The 23,945-nt window shown below is 38.3% G+C and overlaps 1 protein-coding gene across 1 annotated transcript in view; it reads right to left on the bottom strand.

Annotated features, from left to right (window-relative positions):
- The window catches only part of LOC128510252 (cadherin-4-like), a 361,255-nt gene that overhangs the window by 74,014 nt on the left and 263,296 nt on the right, over positions 1-23,945 (bottom strand). The window contains exons 4-5 of the mRNA XM_053482395.1: positions 18,445-18,641; positions 12,668-12,853 (exon numbers count right to left, since the gene is read on the bottom strand). Coding sequence (XP_053338370.1) covers positions 12,668-12,853; positions 18,445-18,641 — 383 coding nt within the window. The remainder of the gene's footprint in view (positions 1-12,667; positions 12,854-18,444; positions 18,642-23,945) is intronic.

Raw genomic sequence — 23,945 nt, 5'->3', positions numbered from 1 at the left:
CAAACACTGACCCGCGCATCAATAAAGCTGTATTTGCCGTTTAAAAAATATAGAGACTTTAATGGATAGAGAAAATAATCCTAACACTTCAGTTTATTTTTATGTTTTTAATTTCCTTGCGGCCTGTTTGGCACCTCATAAACTAAAACCAGCAGCCAAACAACATAAACCTGCCAAAGGAAATAAAAAATGGATTCATCAAATAAAGATGATGCTATACAGGTGGATGTTGCATTTATATTTATAGGCGCATATTTCATTTTCATCTTCTGTGCTTTGTGTACATTCCCTTAGTAGCCTGATGGAAAGTTTCTAAATAATATAATATACTACCTGGCAAAGAATAATAATAAAATAAAATAATAAAAAAATACGCACACTTTATGTGCATTACACAGCCAGTTTATGTGCGGAAATGATTCCTCATGCTCCAAGACTTACATACGTAGTTCGACCCCTGGAATATGTCCGTACCATCGGAGAAGAAAAACTCCATAGATGTGATAACCTGGTCAGTCAGGTCTGACATCATTTTATTGCCACATAACATTGCTGAGTCTAGACCTGAGCAACTGATCGACCACAGACCATAACACTGTCTCCAGAGACTTGTACAGTGGACACTATGCATGATGAGATCATCGCTTTATGCTCTTCCCCTTCAGGTCACATGACCTTTCTCCATCGCAAAACTGAAGTCGTTTTATTTCGGATAAGTCAGCTGTTTGGTCCTGTGAGCTCTCATCCTATTGTACAGTATGTACGTAAGTAAATGCTCCCTGACCTGACCTTTTATCCCCCTGACCATATTTCTCCTGCAAAGTTGATCTCCCAGGTTGTAATCATGCGTTAGACAGCTCTTTCCAGCCATTTCGAGTTTTCTTTAGTTTGTTTCTTTGCTTGATCAAGCACAATAATTTCTTTCCTCTTTAACAATGCTCTCTACAAACGCATTCAGTTAATTAATCCTAGTAAAATAACTGTTTTGCACTAATGAACAAAGCAGGTTAGCAGTTTCATGAATTATCATTTCATTTAAGTTCTAACAGAATTCAGGTAATGGATACAGAACCTCCGCATGTCGATGTAAATTTATGTCCGTGCAAGCAGCAGGAATCAATTTATTTGTATATCACTAGAATAATTAAGGAGATCAAAGTGGTTTGGTCAATCGATACCATTTTTAGTGTGCTAAATAGTTAGTAAACTACCTAAAAAATTGCCATGTACCGCAGTGCTGCTGTGCTTGTTTAAATACAATATTGTTTCTATAGTAACAGCTTCCTCACAGAGACTTCTTTGACATGCTGTCCACAAGAGGGACTTTTATTTAACATTTATGTTGTCTGTCTCTTTGCACCATTCGTCCTCCGCATCTGAACTGATTATTGCCTATGAAGTCAAAATCGGACCAGCACCACTTACTGCACCTACAGTCTCACACCCTGTACCGCACCACGCTCACTTCGATCCTCTAGCACTGCTCGACTGGGCCCGCCATCTCTCAGGACACAAGGAAGACATTAATCAAGACGATTTTCTCTTGGCACCCAGGTGCTGGAATTAACTTTCTCTGGATGTCTGAACAGCTGAGTTTAGACTGATGGTATTTGTGCTGTAGTTTGTGACCCAGCGAACCAGCATCAGAATGTGTTTATTAGTAGGAACTCCAAAGCACTTCTGTAAGTCGTGCTGGATAAGGGTGTCTGCCAAACGCCATAAATGTAAATGTAAACTTGAAGTAACACTGGCAGTATAATCTCAGCGTTGTCATTTACAGGGACGGGAGGAGTTTGTTATTTTCATTGCAATGATTTTATAACCTGTGCTGAGAGTCATACAGATTATAAATAGGGAAAAATAAAGTTCATGTAGCCTAGAGGGAAATTATCCCTAAAACAAGTACAATAATCCTAGCTTGTTTTTATGTTTTAATGAATCATGATTTTATTAAAGTGTTATTGTTGTTGTTGTTGTTGTTTTTTTTTTTTTGGCAAAATACAGTAGTATCGGCCAAAATGTGGTATTGGTACTAAAAAGTGTCTCGTCTAGGTGAAAAGTGAATTTTAAGATAGGCAATAGGCATACACATTTATATTTAAATCAGATAAAAACACATTTGCCAAATACAATTTCATGCCCTTATGTAGTGTCTGTAACCTTTTTGACTAATCTTTCAATGATCTTAATTTTCATTCAGATGATACTTGATGGCCAATTTAGATTTTACATAAAAAGATCTTAAATTTTTAAAATTATTTAAAAATTTCAAAATCGTTAAGATATTTCAACATGAATTTGACAGGGTTACGGACACTACAGATTTTAGGTTTTTTTTTGGGGGGAGGGGGTAAAAAATCCTTAATTTTGCACAAATGCTTTATTTAAGAAACAATGTTTCAGGTCATACACTTCTAGAAGCTTGCACAAATTTTAGTATTAATACCCATAAAAATATGAAATATTAAAATATTAAAAATGCAAATTTTTTAAGCCCACATAAAATCATCTCTTCCAAACGGCTGAAGTTAGCAACTTAAAATTTTTAGAGAAGCGAGATTGGTCATCACCATGTTGCATAAACTTCAAAACTTTAATATTTTTATATATTTTTATATATAAAAATGGTCATGTACAACAAAAGTGTATATTTCACCCAACAAAGGAGTATGTAACTGTGCATTGAATCCAATGATTCTGCCTCCTCCATGCAATTACATAATTACAAAAGGTTTATTTTATTTGCTACTAAAATCCCTCCCTATGTAAGAAAGTTCATATGACCTGGCTGAATGAAAAGTAAACCGTTCTTCTTTGCAGCAAATGCCACTCTTTTATGCGATCCATATGGACGTCATAAAAAAGTCGGTTATATAGGCGAGCCAGACTATTGAAGCAATGAAGTAAATGTCCTTGAAATGTATTGGAGCAGTCTGGGTTATTTAGAAACCCATTGTGCTCAGTCTGCAAGTGAATCATAAAATTTCGATGTGACAATATTTAACCCTCCATTACATGCTTTGAAATCCACCACTTTCACACCCGAAGGACTGCGTTTAGTTTCGTTTGAGGCCTTATCTATCAGCGCTTGTCTACATTAACCCCAGTTTTTATTTCATTTTTTTTTAAGTGTCGCATTTAAAGTATCGCAAAATATGCGGAAAATGTCCGGAACAATGGCTCATGGATGAGCTCTGGGGAATGATAAAAAAGCACCTGAGAGCAAATGTTTTTATGAAAATGCTCCGGTTTGCAAAAATCGTTGGTGGCGTTTAAAAATCGGCCATGAAGCGACGGCAATGGCGCATCCATTTAGCCCTGAGGCGTGCTGCTTCTGTGTCTATCAGGGCAATATTTGGTGAAGTATATTAGAGAGCAGAGCTACCTTTTAAAGAAGACACAAGACATCAACTGAATGGTTCTCAGGTATAGGGTGGCGTTCAGTCCACCGTCTCGCTTGACTTCCAATGTAATTATAGATACATAAACGACTTAGCCCTGCTCGCTCTTTAAAGTGCCTTTCCTAATTTACTTCTATCAAAGACCGTCCTCAGGTAGCTCATGTTGCTGGGTAACATTGGTAAGAGACGTCTTTGAAACACAATGGACGGAGAGGTAATAGGATGGAAATACAAGACAAATAAAACGCTTTCGCCGAGATGACGGCTGTACGAGCCGTCCGAGAAATCTCATTTACAGCATGCGATCGTGAATAGGCGGCTCATGGATGTGAGTAAATTCAGTCTGGCTGCCTTATCAGTGAACAATCCTGAAAATAATAATGGCCTTCATATTCGGTCATGGCATCAGAAGAAGAAGAGAAAAAAAAAAAACAGCCAGGCCTTTCATGCTGAGAACAAGCTGTTCATTGGGAAGGGTGTGATCATTTCTGTCGACGTAGCTCGCGTTTGGCTCGAGGTTAAGGCTTTATTTACCAAAGACTGAAAGACAAAGAGAAAGCGAGAGGAAGAGAAATCGATGGTGTTCCACTGCTGGAGGACTGGGAAGATCAATGGATGCTCAAAAAAGAAAGAAAGCAACAAAAAAAAAAAAAAGCCTCTGAAGGAAAAAATAACATTGATTGTCCAGCTGAAGAAGAAACAAAACCACAAAACACACCTGTGTCGATGGGAAATTTACTTAAGCTTCAAGTGCTGTGTTGTCCGTGCGCTTATGTCCTCATGGCCTTGCTCTTTTCTGAACCAGGATGAGTACTAAACTCATTTATAAGATCAAATGGAGGAATTTTGTCAAACATTAATACTGAAATGTATTCAATCAGGTGGTTTTGAGGTTGCGCTGGTGCCATGGGAGAAATGTAGCTCATTTATGTTAATAAAGTTAGTTAATGAACTACATTAAGACAGTGTAACCCAGTGTGTAATGTAAACATATTCCTGATCAAGTTATTACAGTGCTTATAGCATGTGGACAGGAAGTGTCAGGATGTTTGGGGAATGAAAAAATAAAATGTACGAGTATATTTTAGATTAAGAGGTTAATCTTTGTTTAAAGTTGCACGCTCTAAGATTTTATTAAAGTTTCGATTACACACAATCTGGTGTCCAGTTTATATGTGAAAATTGCAGTAAACTCATTTACAATCTCGAGTCCTGGATGATGGCGTGTGCCATCAGGGAAGAAAACATCCATAGATGTGATAACCTGGTGATTCAGTACATTCAGGTCGTCAGCTGACTTTATTTTATTGCCCCATAACGTTACTGAGTCTAGACCTGAGCAACTGAAGCAACCCAAGTTCATAACACTGTCTCCAGAGGTTTGTAAAATGGACACTATGCATGATGGATGCATCTCTTCATGCTCTTACCTTCGTACCCTGACACGCCCATCGCTCTGGAATAGGATCAATCTGGATTAATCAGACCACATGACCTGTTTTTCCATCACTTAAAAGTCCAGTCTTTAAGCTCCATCACAAATTTAAGCCTTTTATGGACATACAACTGTTTAGTCTTAATTCTGTGAGTTCTCATTACATTGTGTGTGCACAGAAATGCTCTTACCTTTCACTATTAAACATAGTTCAGGGTATTCTGCTGATTTATTTACTTAAAAAAAATTTCATCACGCAACTTTATCCAGTGATCAAGGTACCACATTTCTTCCACAAAGTTCAGCACTATCCTTCCAGATTTGAATAAGGTGTAAAAGGTTCTTAACTCAGTTGCAGTAATTTCAAATCCTATTAGTTGTTTTTCTTGCTTAATGAAGCCCAATAATTTGACCTTTCTGACATGGTGACCTTTGGCCAGGCAGTGCATCTTTTAGCATCCTGAAACTCATTTAGTAACTCATTTCTCGTACTGTACATCATTTATTTTAGCAGTGCATTATTAGTGGCTTAGAGGTTAAATTGTTTAAATTGTTTTATACGCTCGTGCATTTTTTAAACTGTGCATTTCACAAATAAAGTGTCAATTTTAGATAATTGTTTCCTGAGAAAATAGAGCTTAGGTTTGCATTGCAATTTTTGGGGAAAATTGTCCATAACCAAATAAATAGTTTGAGCGTTTCAACCTTTTGGTCCAAATTGCTTTATTTCATGACACCTGTTCTTGTGAATTATAGAATTCCAGTTGTTTGCAATTTGTGTAGATACAATACACCCCATGCAGTGACTGTCTGTCTGCAATATAGCAAAAAAGATGGTGTTTTGAAGATAAATCAGAGCTCTTTATACATCCAGTATGGCTAGTTCAGCACCATAAGAAATAATGATAATCTGCTTGTTCATAGTATGTAAAAAAAAGGGGCTCGTTAGAACCCAAAAGGAACTTGCTCTCGTAATACAGTCAGGAGGGGCCGGGGGGCGCTACAACAGAAAAGGAAGCAATTATATCATGATATAGTAGTGGATTATTGTCTTTGCATGTTTGGTGATGATGTACTGTATCAGCTTTGCACTATTATGAAAAATCTGGAATCTCCAAGACCTGGAAGTCAGCCGTGTAAGCCATCTCTGAGTACACGAAACGTCTGATCCGACTCTGACTACGATTCTGTATGTAAGGCCGGTGTGTTTGCTGAAAAGTTTTCCTGTATTTAATACAAAAACTACTTGCAGAACTCAGCTGCAAAACTCCATCAGTGTCATAACACTGATTCGGGACAGGGGGTAGATGGAGTGATGTCACTCATTTCTTAGACAGATGACAAAACATCCCATTATGTTACGGATTGCCTTCATAGGTCATTAGGCAAGGTGGATCCATCAGACAGCACCAGTCAAGCTTGCTATGAGAAATGGAGTCATGGATGCTTGCTCTCTATCTGTCTCCTTGTCTCTACATCTTCGCAGTTTGCTGAAGTAGCAGCCCACCTTTACACCTGTTCTCTTTGTTTACTCTTCTTTTGACTGGCATTTTTCCCCACTTATACTTGTCTGGGAATTGAAATGGAATTTGTTGGAAGAAAGTTTGGATTAAAGAGATGATTTTGAGTGAAGGAGGTGTGCATTCTGTATCTGTCAGTCCCAGTTAGGAAGACGTGGCCTCTGTATCTGTCAGTCTCAGAGTGGGGCGAGGCTTCTGTATCTATTGGTTCCAGTGAAGGAGACATGGCCTCAGCATCTATTAGGTGGAGGTGGTCCAGGTGAATGAGGTATGGCCTCTATCTGTCCGTCCAACTGAAGGAGGTGTGGCCTTTTTATTCATTGCAGAAAAATAGTACTAATACTAAATGTATTGTCTTTAAAACATCCCCAGACGTAGTGAATGCCTTTTATGCTACATGGTAATAGTATCTATAGGTTTTCTTGCATTTATTTACAAAATTGCAAACCCAACTTTAAAATATTTTTTTATATCATCTAATATATAAGTTATAATTTTCATATTGAAATCCAATTTCCTGAAATCTCTTTGTTTTTTTTTTCCCAACCATGAAGGTAATTATCAATCTCTATTTAATCCTTTCATAAATGTACAGTGCTTTAATTTCATCATATCTTAGTATTTTAGAGGAAATCTCTCTGATTCATTATTTTAATCTGTTCCAACTTCCCTAGGTCTACTTTTCTCTCTTTAATCGCTCCTTCGCTCCTGTGTTGAGTCGAACAAACAATACTGGAGTTGCTTTGGTTGAAAACAGAAGGACGCTTAGCTGTGATAAAGAGCAGCAGAACGTAAATCTGAAGATTCTTCCCGCTGTGAATCCTCAGCATCTGCACCAAGAGACAAACAATAGAGAGCTTGTCTAGTGGAGGAGCCTCAGCGTGAATCCCAGTGCGGTGGTGGGTGGCAAGACGAGACGAGGGTGCCATGCAGACGCTATTAAACAAGGAAGAAGAAGAAGACTTAAAGTCCAACACAAGCCATCAGCACGGCTCACTGACTTCCTGTTTACGACCGTGTTTACACCACTGGCGTGGATTTGAGCCTGCTGCTCGTTAGGCTTCCCTAAGACTCTTTTTATTCTTCTCTAACTCTGGCGCCTCTAACTTTCTTACTTTTGTTCTGCTTTGTTTCTTGTTGGGGGGCTTTGGACTGGCCCTGCACCCCCTGAGAGCCATTTCTCTAAGGATCTTTCTTTAGGTTCTAACAAGGACCCCTGGCTGAGAATCACATCTTTTATACACACTCCTTTTTTTTGATCTCTGTATATGTTTCTCCCTGTTGGCTCCTTGTTATACAACAAAGGCAAAAAGCGTTTTTCGACTGGTAGCCTCCTGGGACGAGATAAGACTCGGAGAGACGTATAAGCTAGAACGATAAGTTGTACTTAAAGTGATAAATTTGTCAAGGAATTTCTTGTGTTTCGACTTTGAGTTTTAAATAATTGTAATTACGTTACGATGCTAATGTAGCTGACAAACCGACACCTCTCGATTTCATGTAGCAGCTCTGAAAGACATTGTGAAGCTAAGTATTTTTAGACCATGTTTATGTTAAACATACATTAACAAATAATTGTTATTATTGCTTCCACCTAAGCTCATGTCGCAAAGTTGATCTTTGGGAATTTGAGACAGATTTCATTTATTTATTTTTTTTGGAAAAAATTAAATATTAAGAGCAAAACTCTCCTTTGTCTTCCTACTTTATCATCTATGGTTGTGCAGGTCAGAGGATGGGATTGGCGCGTGCTACAGTACTGTATGTGCACACAGATATTTCAGAGGAGACCAACGGCACTGAAGCATACTCAGAAAAGATCCAAGGTCCCTGATCTGAAAACACCTTGGAGATATGACTTTGTGCAACATAGACACTCATTACCTCTTATATTGTACATCTGTACATCTTTGAGAGGATGACATAACTAATTTTTTAAATGTACACTAAAAAAACTACTTAATAATTAGCAACAATTTATTTTAAGAAAAGAAATGAAAATAAAAGTTTAACGTTCTTCTGTTTTCTTTTGAGTCAAAAGACGAGGATTGTAAACTCATAGGTCAAAGTTCCCTTACGGAAAGTCAGAAAGTAGTGAAAGTAAAGTTACCACCTGGAGTAAAACTACCCATCATGTCCCGTCCCCTTCAGTTAACTGCCTTTCTTGCATGTTATGTGGCAGTTTGGGGCTGTTTACTATTAAACCTTTAAATGTTAAAGTAATTTATACTAAGAAAAATATTCATGCCCCTTAAATTTTATATATAAATCCTAATAAAATACATTTAAGTTTGTGGTTGTAATGTAATAAAACGTGAAAAGGTAAGTAAGAGAGCTTGCAAAATCACAGGGTGATCAAATACTTATTGACCTCACTGTATATATATATATATATATATATATATATATATATATACATCATTCTTCTTCCCCCAACACGGCGAATGGAGTTAAGACCAAAAAGTTCTACTTTGGTCTCATCTGACCACAGGACTTTCTCCCATGACTTCTCTGGATCATCCAGATGGTCCCTGGCAAACTTCAGACGGGCCTGGACATGGGCTGACTTAAGCAGGGGAACCTTCCGTGCGATGCAAGATTTTAAACCATGACGTCTTAGTGTATTACTGATGGTAGTCTTGGAAACGATGGTCCCAGCTCTCTTCACAGCATTGACCAGCTCCTCCTGTGTAATTCTGGGCTGATTCTTCACCATTCTTAGCATCATTGATACCCCATGTATCTACTTAGACTTTGGCTGATTGTAGGGTGCACAGGTGTTTTTATGACAGCTAACGACCCCAAACAGGTGCTACTAATTTAGAATCATGAGCAGAGTGTAGCTGGACTATTTAAAAGCAAAATAACAGGTCTTTGAGGGTCAGAAATCTGGCTGATAAGCAAGTGATCAAATACTTATTTGCAGTGTTCTGAGTTGGTAAATCACCTTATTAATCCCAGAATAAATTCACATTTGTGAGGAGAAGAAAAAAACCCTGTCTGGAAAAGAACCTACAGTGCGATAAGTAGAAAAACAAAAAGTCCAAAAATAAACAAATCTAATCTAAAACCCACACCCTATGATGCAGTGTTTTCAGAAAGAACAGATTCCTTTAGTGGAGAACTTGACAAACCAGAGCGCTTATTTATTTTACGTTATTTATCCGAGAAACCTCAAGCCTCCACCTTAATGCTTCAGCAAATCCTGCCTCGTCTTTTACGCTTCGCGAAACGAGCGGTTTCTCTGACAGAATATAATTTTCTGCAATCTTAGACCCTCCTGTTGATCGGCACCCTGACAGAGCTGGAATGTAAAGTGTGTGAGCGCTGGCACTGAATAATGATACGGCACGGGAGGAGCGTGGAAACGAGACGAGTCAACACACTGATGAAACACTCAGAGGGTGTAAACCGCCTCCGTCTTTTCAGGCCTCGCTGAGTTTTTTTTTTTTGCTCATACGGTGGCGACTGGTATGTGTGATGTCTAAACAGTGTTTTCCTCTCCTTAAAAAAAAAAAAATCCAAACTTTATTTTGGGAGAATTATGCTAAAGTCACAGTTCTTATATCGAACAATGGTGTGCACACCAACAACCCAAAACCCAAAAATAAATCAATAAAATGACCAAAATACAGATCTAGCTAAGATAGTTGGAGAAATCATATTAAGTTCTCTGTGTTTTGAAGTGTAAAGAAGATACAAGCTTGTACATGTACATGTAGCTTAGATATTCAAATAATAATAATAAATAAATAAACAAATAAATTATATATATATATATATATATATATATATATATATATATATACTGTATGTTTCAACATATAAATATATAAAAAACATTAGCATATATTCATTAATTTTAACACATAAAAATATTAGCATAACGAATTAGCCCATTACTTTGGCTACCTTTGACAGCTGAACACGATGGAACGCAGACACAAGCACATGATATGTTTAGCAAGTGGCTAGCTTTAACAGGCATTTAGGCATGCAGATGGGAAATAAACATTAGCATGATATTTAGGAGCGGGTTTAATTTACCACACTGGACTGTAGGCTTCAGATTTAAGAAATGTATATGATAAATGTACCACACTGTACTAGAAAATTATCAAAAAACAATAAATGAATTACCTAACAATGAGATACCACACTTTACTCCAACATATAGAGAGCTGTGTTACACGTATATTTTGAAAAGTAGTGTATTAGCGTATTGCTACTATACTGTTTTGTCTACGGGTTGGAGAACAATGTACTGTATTTTGCTCGTTGCTAAGATACTTGACTAATTTGCTAGATTATTGGTTAAGCAAAGGGTAAATACACCAGACTGACCTCCGATAACGAGCTGAAGCAGACCTGAGAACAACATGCATGTGTGTGTACTAAGTAAAGTATTTTAAGTAAAATATTCATGTGCATGTGTGAGGGGCGCTTAAGAACCAACGCCGGGGAAACACTGATTTTGTTTTTTTTTTTTTTTTGATGAGCGACTGTTCTCGCATTAGGTCATCACAGCCAAGCCATAATCACATCACGAAGACACACACTAATCACCTCCAAAGCCTCCTTATGACAAGAGCCAGCGAATGGGCCGGCTAATATATGCTAAGCAGCTTAGTGTGGGTTTTGTACCCATCCCTGAAACCGCTGCAACACTCGTTAATACATTTAAAGAGCGAGAATCTGATTTTTTTGGAAGTTTAAATCGCAGGTTTACGCTCAAGATAGATCATATGTGATTACAAAAATAACAATAAGGCAAATTCTATTAAAGGGATTTAACTTGATGTATGAGGAGAGCAAAAGTGTCTCCTTAAGGCTAGTGGGTGTTTATTTAAAAAAAAAAACACTATAAGAAAATAAGATTTGTTACGTACAAAACTCTGGAACACCGCATCAGAAAATTTAGAAAAAGTAAATTTATTCTTCTAGCTAGCTACTAGCTTTTCAATGAAGTAGGATCTATGTTTCCAGAACGCCAGTGTTCCCAGTTTCAGTTTTATCCGGTTGATATGGATCCTTAGCCCAATGTTTTAAACCTAAAAACAATGACCCTGAAATTAAACGCTTTCTCTGACAAATTGGATCATGGTTTATACACGGTAGGATGCTAAGAACACAGTGACCAAGGCAACTCAACGGCCAAAGGGAACTAGACTTTGGACCCTCACAAATGTTTTATGTTGTACCCTATAATAGTGTGTTGAACTATCAGACGGTTCCAAGTAGAGACTATTTTAATAAGCTAAGCTCCCTAATTATCTAATAAAGCTTTGAAGAACCCTTGGGAAAACAGTTTTTCCCCAAGAGCGTGTGGAAACAAAGCCCTCTTTGTTATGGTTATTGGAACCAAAAGGCTTAATATTTAAGGCAATATATCCCCATGTTCCCAAAATACATAGATGGCAAATAGGATTAAAAATGTTTGACTAAAACATAGGAAAATTCCTCCTATAACATTTTAACATGATAAGGTTTTGTAACCCCCAAAACCATAGCTTGGAAAAATAGGGCTTTAGAAACATAGCCTATGGAATGCTCTGGACAACATGGTGGGGATATGAGATCTTGAGAAAATCAAGGCAATGGAAACTGAGAGCCAGGTTCCTTTGGTTGTTCCTTGTCCCATCAGAAATGGGTCTAATAAAGTTCTAAAATAGAGTAATTAATTATACCATTATATAAATTTAAAAGCAACTAAACTGTCAAACCCTTGGGGAACTTAGAGCTTTGGATGTATAGGAACTTTGAGAAAATAGCATCCTGGGTAAATGAAATCTATGGACACCAAGAGCACTTACAAAAAATAGCTGGAAAATGTTGGACTTTGAAAGATGTCTGTTTTATATCAGAAATGGTTGAACATTGTACCAACACAGGACTAAAAAATAAAACTTTAAGAACTTTTTTTCTACCGACTTTGAACATGAGAAATCCATTTCAGATGCATAGGGTGAACAAATGGTGATGGGAATATACAGTAGAACCTGGGCACATAGCGGCAAAAGAAACGGATGGCTTCTAAAGATAAAGGACCAGTAACTATTGGTCACTGGAACATTAAAAGTTCTTTCTTTGTTCCTCTTTGTATAGAACCATATAGAAAAGTGTTTTTCGGCAGCAAAATTCCCTTAGTTATCCAGTAAAGTCCTAGTGACAAACCCTTTTTAACTGTAAGCAAACGAATGACCCTAGAACTGCTGAGCAGACTTAAACATAAACACATACGTGTAATTGTTGCAATCACACAGCATGACTTTACAAATAAGGGTCAAGAAACCGAAAGATACTGGACTTACGCTGACGAGCATCTGTGGAAAGGGTCCTCGGGAGTTCTCTGGGACGTTGATTGGTGGAATGACCCAGTCTCGCTTCTGCCGCCTCAGATCACCAGATCTCGAGGTCTGTCTTGGAGGAAACCTGATGACAACTTCCTGTGTCCCGGTGTCCTCTTGTCCTTGTGCCATGTAATTACCTGTCATTTCCTGTAAAATAAAAAGGCAGGAGATGCACGGGTGAATAACTTGAGGAGGTCAGTTGGGGAAATGTGTGTGATTAACTTCTCTCAACACCGAGCAGATGGATGCAGTTTTTCTTCTTCAGTTTGTCTTTTAGAAGCTGTAAACATCACTAGAGCTGGATTCGAAATGTAGGTTCACGTTCACCCGTATGTTTGCTCTAGTCTGATGGAAATGGAGAAAGGGTTTCATGGTGGAGGTTAACCTACATGGGTTGTTCTTTGCTCTGATGATGATTTTTTTAATTACATTGCTCGCATTTATCTTGAAGCCCAGCTACAGATGGAAAACTAGATATTGATGCACTGGAGTCACCAATGGCAATAGAAGGGGTGGTGTGCATGAATCCTAATGAACTGTAACAGTTGCTCATCGGCTGAACCTATTTCTGAAGATCCAAAAGGTAGAGTAATGTATGTACATTGGTCCTGTTTTGGTTTATGACACTTTCTCACCAGGACGACCGCAACAAATACACCAGATGAATTTGAATCGAGACCACCTCCTTTTGGGGATCATGGTGCAGTTGTTTTGGTCCACACCCTAACACGCCTAGCATTGCTGGCCCGGGAAGCCACAGGCACAGACAGAATGCTGTCAATTACTGTCTCTTGTTTTTTCAAATGCAGTCTAAAATCATGTAAAATTGTTTGCAAACTTGCTTAATCTTCTGCTGAAATGTGAGAGCTGCTCAACCGTTTCCTTTCTTTTTTTCCCCCTTCAAATTAAGATGAGAGGAATAATGCCTGTGTTTCACAGTAACAATAAATCGGTATTCTTCTGGACTAATGCCAGTAGATTTTGTTCAGCCAGCCAGCATAAATCCAATTTCGGACAATAATGGATAAATGGGTTATAACTTGTCATTGAAATGTCCCATTTTCATAAAGTCCGCGGGACATTTTTATCCCGTCTAATGCTTTTAACTGGCAATTAACTGTACAGCTGTAAATTCACTGTATAATCGCCTTTACAGTCAATTTGACATAATGATTTTATTAAGTTATTAAAAGAAGAAAGAAAAAAAAAGGCTTTCATGTGCAGACCCGGTCAGTCACTCTGAATAGTAAAGACACACAGTATACTTAGATTAGAATCAGAATAAGATAATAATGCCTTCTACTGTATATGGATAGAAATACAAATATCAGTAAGACGCATAATATTTCACTATTATCATATTAAAATCCTCCAGGGGTAATCTGGATGAGATTCGATGAATGATGATGAGTACTGTACATACTGTAGTGATAGGGTGCAAATTTAAGTGGGATATTTAACACCCATATCCCATCACTGTAGGAATCAATGAAAGAATAAAGACTTTTGGATGTACTGTATGTATCACTTACTGACAGATGCAAATCTGCCTGCATTGTAGTCATACAATGAAAATAAAGCTTCTATTATTTCATTTTTATTCCATGATATATTTTATTTTATTTCATATTTATGCCATAATCTCTTTTTATAGCCTGGGGGCTTCAACAGCCACTTAAAATGCAAAGCAGGAGAAGTATGTCAACTTTGTCGTTATTAATCCCAAATAATGCATCTATTATGATTCATCGTGTATTTTCTAGCTTATTTTTTAACTTTGGTCAATTTTCCAATGTTTCATTTCCCAAAAAAAATCTCTATGTCTCTATATATCTACAGTATATATCTACCTATTTCCTCTCTCTCTCTCTCTCTCTCTCTCTCTGCTGTTTCCTCTGGTACCAGTTGAGGTTTTACACATCGTCTCAGTAATAGGTATTCATCAGCGCCTTGGGACTCCCAACAAGGCAGTGTGCGCTACCGTAAGTGTGTGATCGTGCGTGTGTGTGTCTGTGTGTAGTCCCTGCTGAGTGCAGGTTAAGTACAACTACAGGTACAGATAATAGCAGTCTTACACTTTCTCCCCGAGGTGTAGCGACATTCATTTGTTTTCATGGGGTCTGTTTTCGAAAACCCCAGAGTGAATAAGAATGAAGAGAGAGAGAGAGAGACTTGTGTGTATAGAAGAGAAGAGAGAAAAGGATTGTTTAATCTGGTGGATGTCAGAACAGGGATCATAAATCTTCTTCAACTTCATTTTAATTTCTCTCCTGTCAATATTTGACTACATTGATTTTAAATACCACATGGGGTTTAAATAGTTTACATTCCCACTGCTTCGCTTCATACAGTCACCTCTGAGCGGCCACTTTAATGTATGCATAATGGATATGAGCTGTGAGTGTGATAGAGATAGAAAAGTGATAAGACAGAAAAGAGGAAGGAGAAGGAAGAAGAGTAGAACATGGACCATTATATGAATGGCAAAAATATCACAGAGTCGAAATTATACTCTAAATAAGAATATTAACAGAAGAATAAGAAAAGACAAAGAAATGAAGAAAAAGCTGAAGACAAGCCTCGAGCCTGAGCCGGAAGAGGTAGCAAAATTGTCCATGAAAGAAAGGAGGGTGACATGCACTGCAAAGCGGGGACAAGGAACGATGTCCCCAGTGGATTACAGAGGAAGAGCGACACCCTCTGCAGAGCAGGAAGCTGGACTGACTTTATCAGTGATGAAGTGATGCAGTTACGTCTAATACAGGGCAGGGACACGGATCGATGCCCATGTTGATGTCATGGGCCAACTGTATCCTCAGTTGGGCAGGGTGGGGGAAAAAAGGATGACCTTGCCAGAATCAAAGGTCGAAGGAGGTTGGACACAGGAGGCCTCGACTGCAGCTTGCAAAGCCTCCTGTTTGTCCTCTGGCTTGGCTGTGGCTTGTGAGGCCACCCGTCAGCCTCTGGCTTGGGCTTGGTTGAAGAAGACGACCCATTGGCCTCTGGCTTTGGCTGCGCTGGAGAGGTCTCCCTGTTGGCCTCTGGCCTGAGCTGTGCACTGCAGAGTCCTCTAATAGTGTCTGGCCACATGGACCCGGTTGACACACAAGCTACTGTAAAACCCTTCCCAAAGTAATTGGTGGAGCCCCAGTGTGAGTTGGTCCAGCTGAGCCTGGAGCCGGTTGAGCAGAATCTGGTTCGCCTGGATTTTCTCTTCATAAGTCCAAATACAGAGAACATTCCTTTAGGAGATCTGACTTTCTATCAGGACGATGAAGCAAAGTGAGATGCGAGTTCAAACAACCTACAGAAGCAACATAAACACAACAACCAACAAGACCTACGGTATGAAGAAAGAAACCATACAAAGACGGGGAAAATCTGAATTAACTAGTAACTTCTAATCAGGAAATAACAACATGCAGGACGAGCGATGGGAAATGGAATTCCTGTTTAAAACAAAATAATTATACCTAAACAAATCCACTCTCATTCACTGAACATCTATAACGCTTTAATGATCTATCCAGGGTCACAGGGGCCTAAACCCTATCCCAGGAAACTTGGGGCACGAGGGGGAGTACATCCTGGACGGGGTGACAATCTATCTCAGGGCACACACATACTATACACACTACAGTCAATTTTGGAACACTTAGCCTAATCTGCATGTCTTTGGACTGTGGAAGGACAAAGAAGGACCTGGAAGAAACCCACCAGTGAAGGGGAGAAAATGCACTTGAAAATGTGCACTCTGAAATCGATCCCAGAACCTGGAGGTGCAAGGCGGCAGGTCCAACCACTAAGCGAAGGTGAAAAAAAACGCCAAAAAGAAACGCCAAAAACTGGGTAAAAAACTGGAAGAATGTGAAGGTGTGAATGGCAAACAAGGCATCAAGAACGTTAACGAAAATAATAGAACTTAACAATAAAGTAACACACCACAATAAGAAGAACATGAAGCAAGAACCAGGGCAACTAAAAGAGGAGAAAGAGGGAGAGGAGGATGATAAGGATAAGGAACAGCAGACAAACAAAACCAGAACCACAACGATCTCAATGACATCATAAAGTTAGTAAGACCTAAAGACAAGCATGAATAAGACAAACCAAAAAAAAACTAAAAAAGGATGAAGTAAGAACAAAGGCAGATAAAAAGAAAAATAACCAGCAAATCAAAAGAATAATGAAGCAAGAAAAGATCAAAACGGTGGCACGTTTTGGTATGAAGAAGGTATGAAGAAGAAGAACATGTTAATGGAAGTTATGAAGAAAGTGAGATGAGAAGGAAGATGAAGATCAACGTTAAAAAGAACAGGAAGAACAAGATGATGATGATGATTATGAAGATGATGATGATGATGTAGAAAAATACAGACTTGGAGAAAATAAGAATATGAACAAAAAGAATTAGAAATGGAATCAATACATTTATTATTTCTTTTCATTAAACATGGATTTTACGTCCTGGAAATGTTCGATGTTCTCATTCTGTAACAGACCACAAGCCATTTATGCACACCTTGAGTAAAAGAAAAAAACAAGATGAGAACAAAACTGTATTTTATATATATATATAGTATACTCTGAGACTCTGCGCCACATTAATTATGCGTGTGGTGAAAATCACGAAGAATACGATCCTGATACAAGACCCATGAAACGTCTCGGTGTAAACAGTGTCTTCCTTTATCAGCACAACTGCAGCACAGCTGGCACAGCTGGCCCTAATCGTACAGATGTGCACCTGGTCCGATTAATCAGGTGAATCTTTATTTAACATTCACTTCAAATAGGAGCGAATCAGGCTAGGAGCCAGAACACACACACACACACACACACACGCACGTGCAAAAGTGTCCACCCCGCTCGGGGAGATGTGCTGCAAAATTGCAAAAGAGTTGTAGAAGGAGTGAGGGAACATCATGTGGACGAGTGTCTATCAATTGTTATATGTGTGTGTGTGTCAAATTTCAACATGAAAAAGCAACTGCAAGATGGAATGAATGGTCACTCTCTCTCTCTCTCTCATACACACACACACACACACACACACACACACACACACATTGTGCCAGTCTAAACTAGCCTGGCAGTCTAGCCCACCTGCTTCTCCACATCTGGAAGTTATTATTCAACACAATTTGACTGAGACCCCAAAACTACACTAACTGATAAACATTACACCACACACCTATCCCAGGTGGGACATTTCGCAAACCTGATCATGTGACCACTTTCGGGTGATTAAACTGTGTGATAGAGTACTGCTGACCAGTTTTGCGACAGTCGAATCAGATTTGATTGACAGGTCAGAGGACCAATCCCAGAGATTTCCCCCCGTGAATGATGATCACAGTCATGGTGATGGTTTAAAAACTAAACATAGAAATATTGAGACTCTAAAGATTCGAAAGCTTGTGACTAGATGTGGAGAGACGAGTTCCTGGACGAGTGGTCTAGGCAAGTTTCCCAGACGAGTGAGCGAGGGATGCTGGGAGTCTAGGGAGGAAAATCCATCTTCACATGAGCCAATATGTGTGTGTGTGTGTGTGTGTGTGTGTGTGTGTGTGTGTGTTTCTCTCTCTATTTTTGTAGTTACAATACTTTCTTTGTCCACCTAAACTTCCCGTCATCTTTTCTTTTGTTTTTCTTGCCTTTCCACACATTATTGTTCTTTCTTTGACCATCTGAATATTTCATTTATTTATTTATTTATTTATTTATTTATTTCTCACCTCGAGCTTCAGTTGAACGATGGTCTCCCAGGTGTGTGTTTGGTCTGCGCTGTGAGCCGTCACTCTAAATGTTATGGGTGTCTTCAGAGTGAACACGTCTGTCTGTGTGTACACCGATCCGTCTGTCTCGACTCTGAAGCGGGGATCACTGCTGTCCAGACGTACGGCTCTGTTCCCTAAACAGTCATCAAAATCAACTGAAACAGAGAGAGAGAGAGAGAGAGAGAGAGAGAGTTATACTCAACTCAAACCATTCGAATTTACAACTAACAACTTTATTCTTAACAAATGTTAACAAACACACACACACACACACACACGATAATTATAATACTACAATAAAAATATTAACGCTGTATGCTTGCAGTGCATCATAGGAAATATACATCGACTCAGACATAAAAAAAACACTATTTGAATGTTTTATAATTTATTTACATTAAATTTTATGTTCTGTATTTACTAGTTTATTGCAATATTTAAATATACTGTACTGTATATGCATTGTCTTCTTATTTGTAATTGGAAACATTTTGAGATTAATTTTCTAAATTAATAATTTAGACATTTTATATAGTAATGTTAAATAATTTGGGGGTTTTGTATAAATTTGTGGACAATTCAATGTTAATCCCAAAGTTTACAATTTTGTAATCCCAAATTATTATTATTATTATTATTATTATTATTATTATTATTATTTTAATTATTATTATTATTATTATTTTTTTTTTTTTTCATTTAAGAGTATAATAATTACTGATTTTTCCAAAGGTTTTAAAACAACATTTTAACAATAGCATAGTAATTTAATGTACAATGTACAACAATTTAAAATCTAATGAAATAATAAAATAAAATAAAATAAAATAAGGAATTCCAAAATATATAATCTGCTAATATATTTACCTAAAATTAAACCTCTATTAATTTCATTATTTAGTTCCTTATTTTTAGTTTTTTTAAATTTTGTTATTTTACTTCATCCATTCTCTGTTACTTCATCATTTTCTATCTTTCTTTTTTCCTAACTTACTTACTTTCCTTATGTAACAGCTAGCTGTAAGACTACAATAAAAGCGCTGTGTATGATAGCATTAACCATATTCCCTAAGCCAGCTGGTGTTTTTAGGTATCGTTTTATAAATCGTAGGCCCGAAGCAGAAGAGCAGATCTGGAGTAAAACCTAAGGAGCTGAATCACATTCCGCTGCTATCGATCTCAATTAGCTGCTATTATGGCGGAAATGATCATGAAGTATGGTCGAGTCATCTGCCTCTTTATCCTGGCAGAGAATGAGAAGAGAAAGAGAGTCACGTTCAGCATGACCAGATGAGACAAGAACAGAAAAATCAATTCGAGTCCAGTTAAGAGGCAGGTTAGCTCAGAAAAATCACTTTTAATACCAACGATACAAAGGCACAATCTGCAGTCTGATGGTTATGTGATTAAAATACTGCATACACAGAAAACGTTATTATCAACTGTTAATTCTAGGTTCCTTGTTGATGCACCTTTTGTTTTATTTGTTTAGATTGTTGTGAAAGGGGCGGAGCTATAAGAGGCTTAACAAGCACAGGCCAGTGTTACAACACAGAACTGATAAACCGTGAAAAATGAGACAATGGTTAGCACTGTCGCCGTGCACCTCCAGGGTCTGGGTTCGATTCCCGGCCAGGCTCGATTCCCGTCTCTGTGTGCATGAAGTTTGCATGTTCTCCCTGTGCTTGGTGGGTTTCCACCCACAGTCCAAAGATATGCAGGTTAGGCTAATTAGCATTTCCAAATTGCCTGTAGTGTGATTGAGTTTGTGTGTGTGTGTGTGTGCCCTGCGATGGATTGGCACCCTGTCCAGGGTGTACCCTGCCTTGTGCCCTAAGCCTCCTGGAATAGGCTCCAGGTCCCTGCAACCCTGAATACCGGGTAAAGCGGTATAGAAGATGAGTGAGTAAGTAGCAAGAACCTCTTTAGAGCAAAACAGCTCTAATCTTTAGTAAACATCAATCATTTGAACACCAGATCATCTAAGAACCGTCCCACTGAACACAAGGTCTATTCAGGACGTCTTCAGAACCCATAAAAGCTCTAAAAATGTAAACACTGCAGAATACTAAAGTTTGTGATCTCTTCGAACATTCCTAACCGAGTCTTATTTTAAAGCCCTTCTATAGACGACCTGAGGGCTAAAGAACAAAAGAACCGGTTTAATAAGCTCACTTGATGAAATATTTGGGAATTAAAATTTTCTAAACTTTAAGACATTTATTAGCAAGTCTTTTTACGTCTGATTTTTTTTTTCTTCTCATTTCTTCTATATTTTAAATCAGCATCAATTAAGTTACCAAAAGATTTCTATTTAGGGTAATCATTATTTTTTCAAAAAGGTGTATACAGTATATATAAAAAACATCTACAACAAAATAAGAAAAAGAAAGAACCACACACACAAATAAAGCTAAAGGCACATTTTTGTAAACATACAAATGTACAAAAAAAAAATTCTACAAATATTACAAATACAGTATGAGGCTCTCGAGGCATTTTTGAGGTTCATGGAAGTTCTTTGCCAGGGTAGACGGCTTTGGATTGCACTCGATATAAACAATTTCAATACGATGGATCGAGACGGAAGTCCCTATTATAGTTTTTAGGACAGTTTTAAACTGTTACTGAAATTGTCAGTAACAGTTTTGTACCCCAGTCGACTCAACAAAGTGGACTTCATGTTTATTAAAACTCACTACAATAATCCCAAAGTGAAATGATCCAAAGTCCAAACTGCTAAAGCTATAAATTGTATACGTTTATTATTAATTTATTTTTAAAATACAAAACCCTAATTTTTTTTTCCATAAAGCTACATTGCGACAACAACTACGATGCATTATTATACATATACTTTACATTAAAAGGGGTAATGAATACATCTATCTATTTATTTATGAACTCATCCATCCATCCATCCATCCTGCCACCATCTATATCCAAAGGACAATAATAAAATCCTTAATAAAGTATAAAGTTATACATATATACAATACAATATAACCGATGCAATAATTGTAAAAGTAATCGTTATTTAATTTAGTTGATTTTTCTTTTTTCTTTTCCTTTTTTTCAGGAAAAAACCTGAAAAAAAGGAAAAGAAAAAAGAAAAATCAACTAAATTAAATAACGATTACTTTTACAATTATTGCATCGGTTATATTAGTGGTCATTAAAATCCAATAAACACTCACTCACTCACTCATCTTCTATACCACTTTATCCTGTATTTAGGGTTGTGGATCCAATAAACAACAAAAAAATCAACAAATAAAATCTTTTTTCTTTATTAAACGTCCGTCCCTGCTCTCACCATCTCAGCGATGATACTTAGCAGCGTTACTGTGCCGAGCGTTCCTTCCTGTTCTTTCACATTTCCTGATAATGAAATTCACAAACTGCATGACAGGTGAACCGAGACGAGTGTTTGTGTAAGCAATGATATACAGTGGAAGCTCCTTCTTCACACACACACACACACACACACACACACACACACACACACACACACACATCTCTCTCTCTCTCTCTTTCTCTCGATAATGTTTTTTACTCTCTTTCCCTCAGCACTCGTGTCATTTGTCTCATTTTTCATGGATTATCAGCTCCAGACATTATTTTTCTTCTTGCCACCATGTAGAGTCTCACATCTGCTTTTAATGTCTCTCCTCCTGTTTAGTCAATAAAAAGCACTTTATTCCTTAATTAATCATTTTCCCCCTGAGCTTACCAACAGGTCAGACTTTCTCTCTAGTTTCTCAGCAGCATTCAGTGTTCACGTGTAAAACTATTTTATTTTTATTGTCGTTTATTTCAAACATTTTTCCTACGCATTCTTATATATAGAATCGCTTCTTTTGCAGTTTTCTTTACATTTCTGCTTTCGGTATTCCATACGTTTCTAAACTTTGCCCAGCCAGAAACAAACACCAGCCGCATCTCTCTCCTTTTCTCTCTCTTTTCTTTTTTCTCTTCCCTATTCTTCTTTTTGCTCGCATTTTCTTTCACAATCATAACTGACAACGCATTTTCACTTCCTGTTCTGTAAAGGTAAGTGCTTGCCTGGCAGACCTTGTGTAAGATTGTGATAAAATACAGACCCGAGTGATCTCTTCCTAACTGTTGAAAGAAGTGTAATATAATCGGGATGCCTCAACAAGAAAAGACACTCTAACAGGCTTCAGCAAATCCATTAAGTGTCCATTAAATATGGGTTCAAAACATTACACCAGTTATCTGTAACAAGGGATGAAACCATCAGGAGATAACGAGACAGAGCGAGTGATTCAGCAAGAAGCAGGAAAACTAACAAATGCGATTAAAATAAGTAGTTAAACTAGTTAGTTTGTTTGTGAGTAAAAGATTTATACAACTCAGGGTGCAAGTGGATGAGGGGTTTATCCTGGGCATACAGGGATAATGGGATGCAGAGACTGTCCCAGAAATAGTGGACAACTGGAACATGAAGTCTGTCCTAGGAATACTGGGAGACTGAGATATGACGTCTGTTCTGGGAATACTGGGAGACTGGGATGTGACGTCTGTCCTAGGAATACTGGGAGACTGGGATGTGACGTCTGTCCTAGGAATACTGGGAGACTGGGATGTGAAGTCTTTGTGGAGAATACTGGGAGACTGAGATGTGACGTCTGTCCTAGGAATACTGGGAGACTAGGATGTGAAGTCTGTCTTGGGAATACTGGGAGACTGGGATGTGAAGTCTTTGTGGAGAATACTGGGAGACTGGGATGTGAAGTCTGTCCTAGGAATACTGGGAGACTGAGATATGACGTCTGTTCTGGGAATACTGGGAGACTGGGATGTAAAGTCTGTCTTGGGAATACTGGGAGACTGAGATATGACGTCTGTTCTGGAAATACTGGGAGACTGGGACGTAAAGTCTGTCTTGGGAATACTGGGAGACTGGGACGTGAAGTCTTTGTGGAGAAGACTGGGAGACTGAGATGTGACGTCTGTCTTGGGAATACTGGGAGACTAGGATGTGAAGTCTGTCTTAGGAATACTGGGAGACTGAGATATGACGTCTGTTCTGGGAATACTGGGAGACTGGGACGTGAAGTCTGTCCTGGGAATACTGGGAGACTGGGATGTGACGTCTGTCCTAGGAATACTGGGAGACTGGGACGTGAAGTCTGTCCTAGGAATACTGGGAGACTGGGACGTGAAGTCTGTCCTAGGAATACTGGGAGACTGGGGCGTGAAGTCTTTGTGGAGAAGACTGGAAGACTGAGATGTGAAGTCTGTCTTGGGAATACTGGGAGACTGAGATATGACGTCTGTTCTGGGAATACTGGGAGACTGGGATGTAAAGTCTTTGTGGAGAATACTAGGAGACTGGGATGTGATGTCTGTTCTGGAAATACTGGGAGACTGGGATGAGACGTCTGTCCTGGTAATACTGGGAGACTGATATGTGACGTCTGTCCTAGGAATAC

Source organism: Clarias gariepinus, chromosome 22 (assembly GCF_024256425.1).
Source record: "Clarias gariepinus isolate MV-2021 ecotype Netherlands chromosome 22, CGAR_prim_01v2, whole genome shotgun sequence".
Classification (NCBI taxonomy): Eukaryota; Metazoa; Chordata; class Actinopteri; order Siluriformes; family Clariidae; genus Clarias; species Clarias gariepinus.
This window is presented reverse-complemented; position numbering and strand designations above follow the sequence as displayed.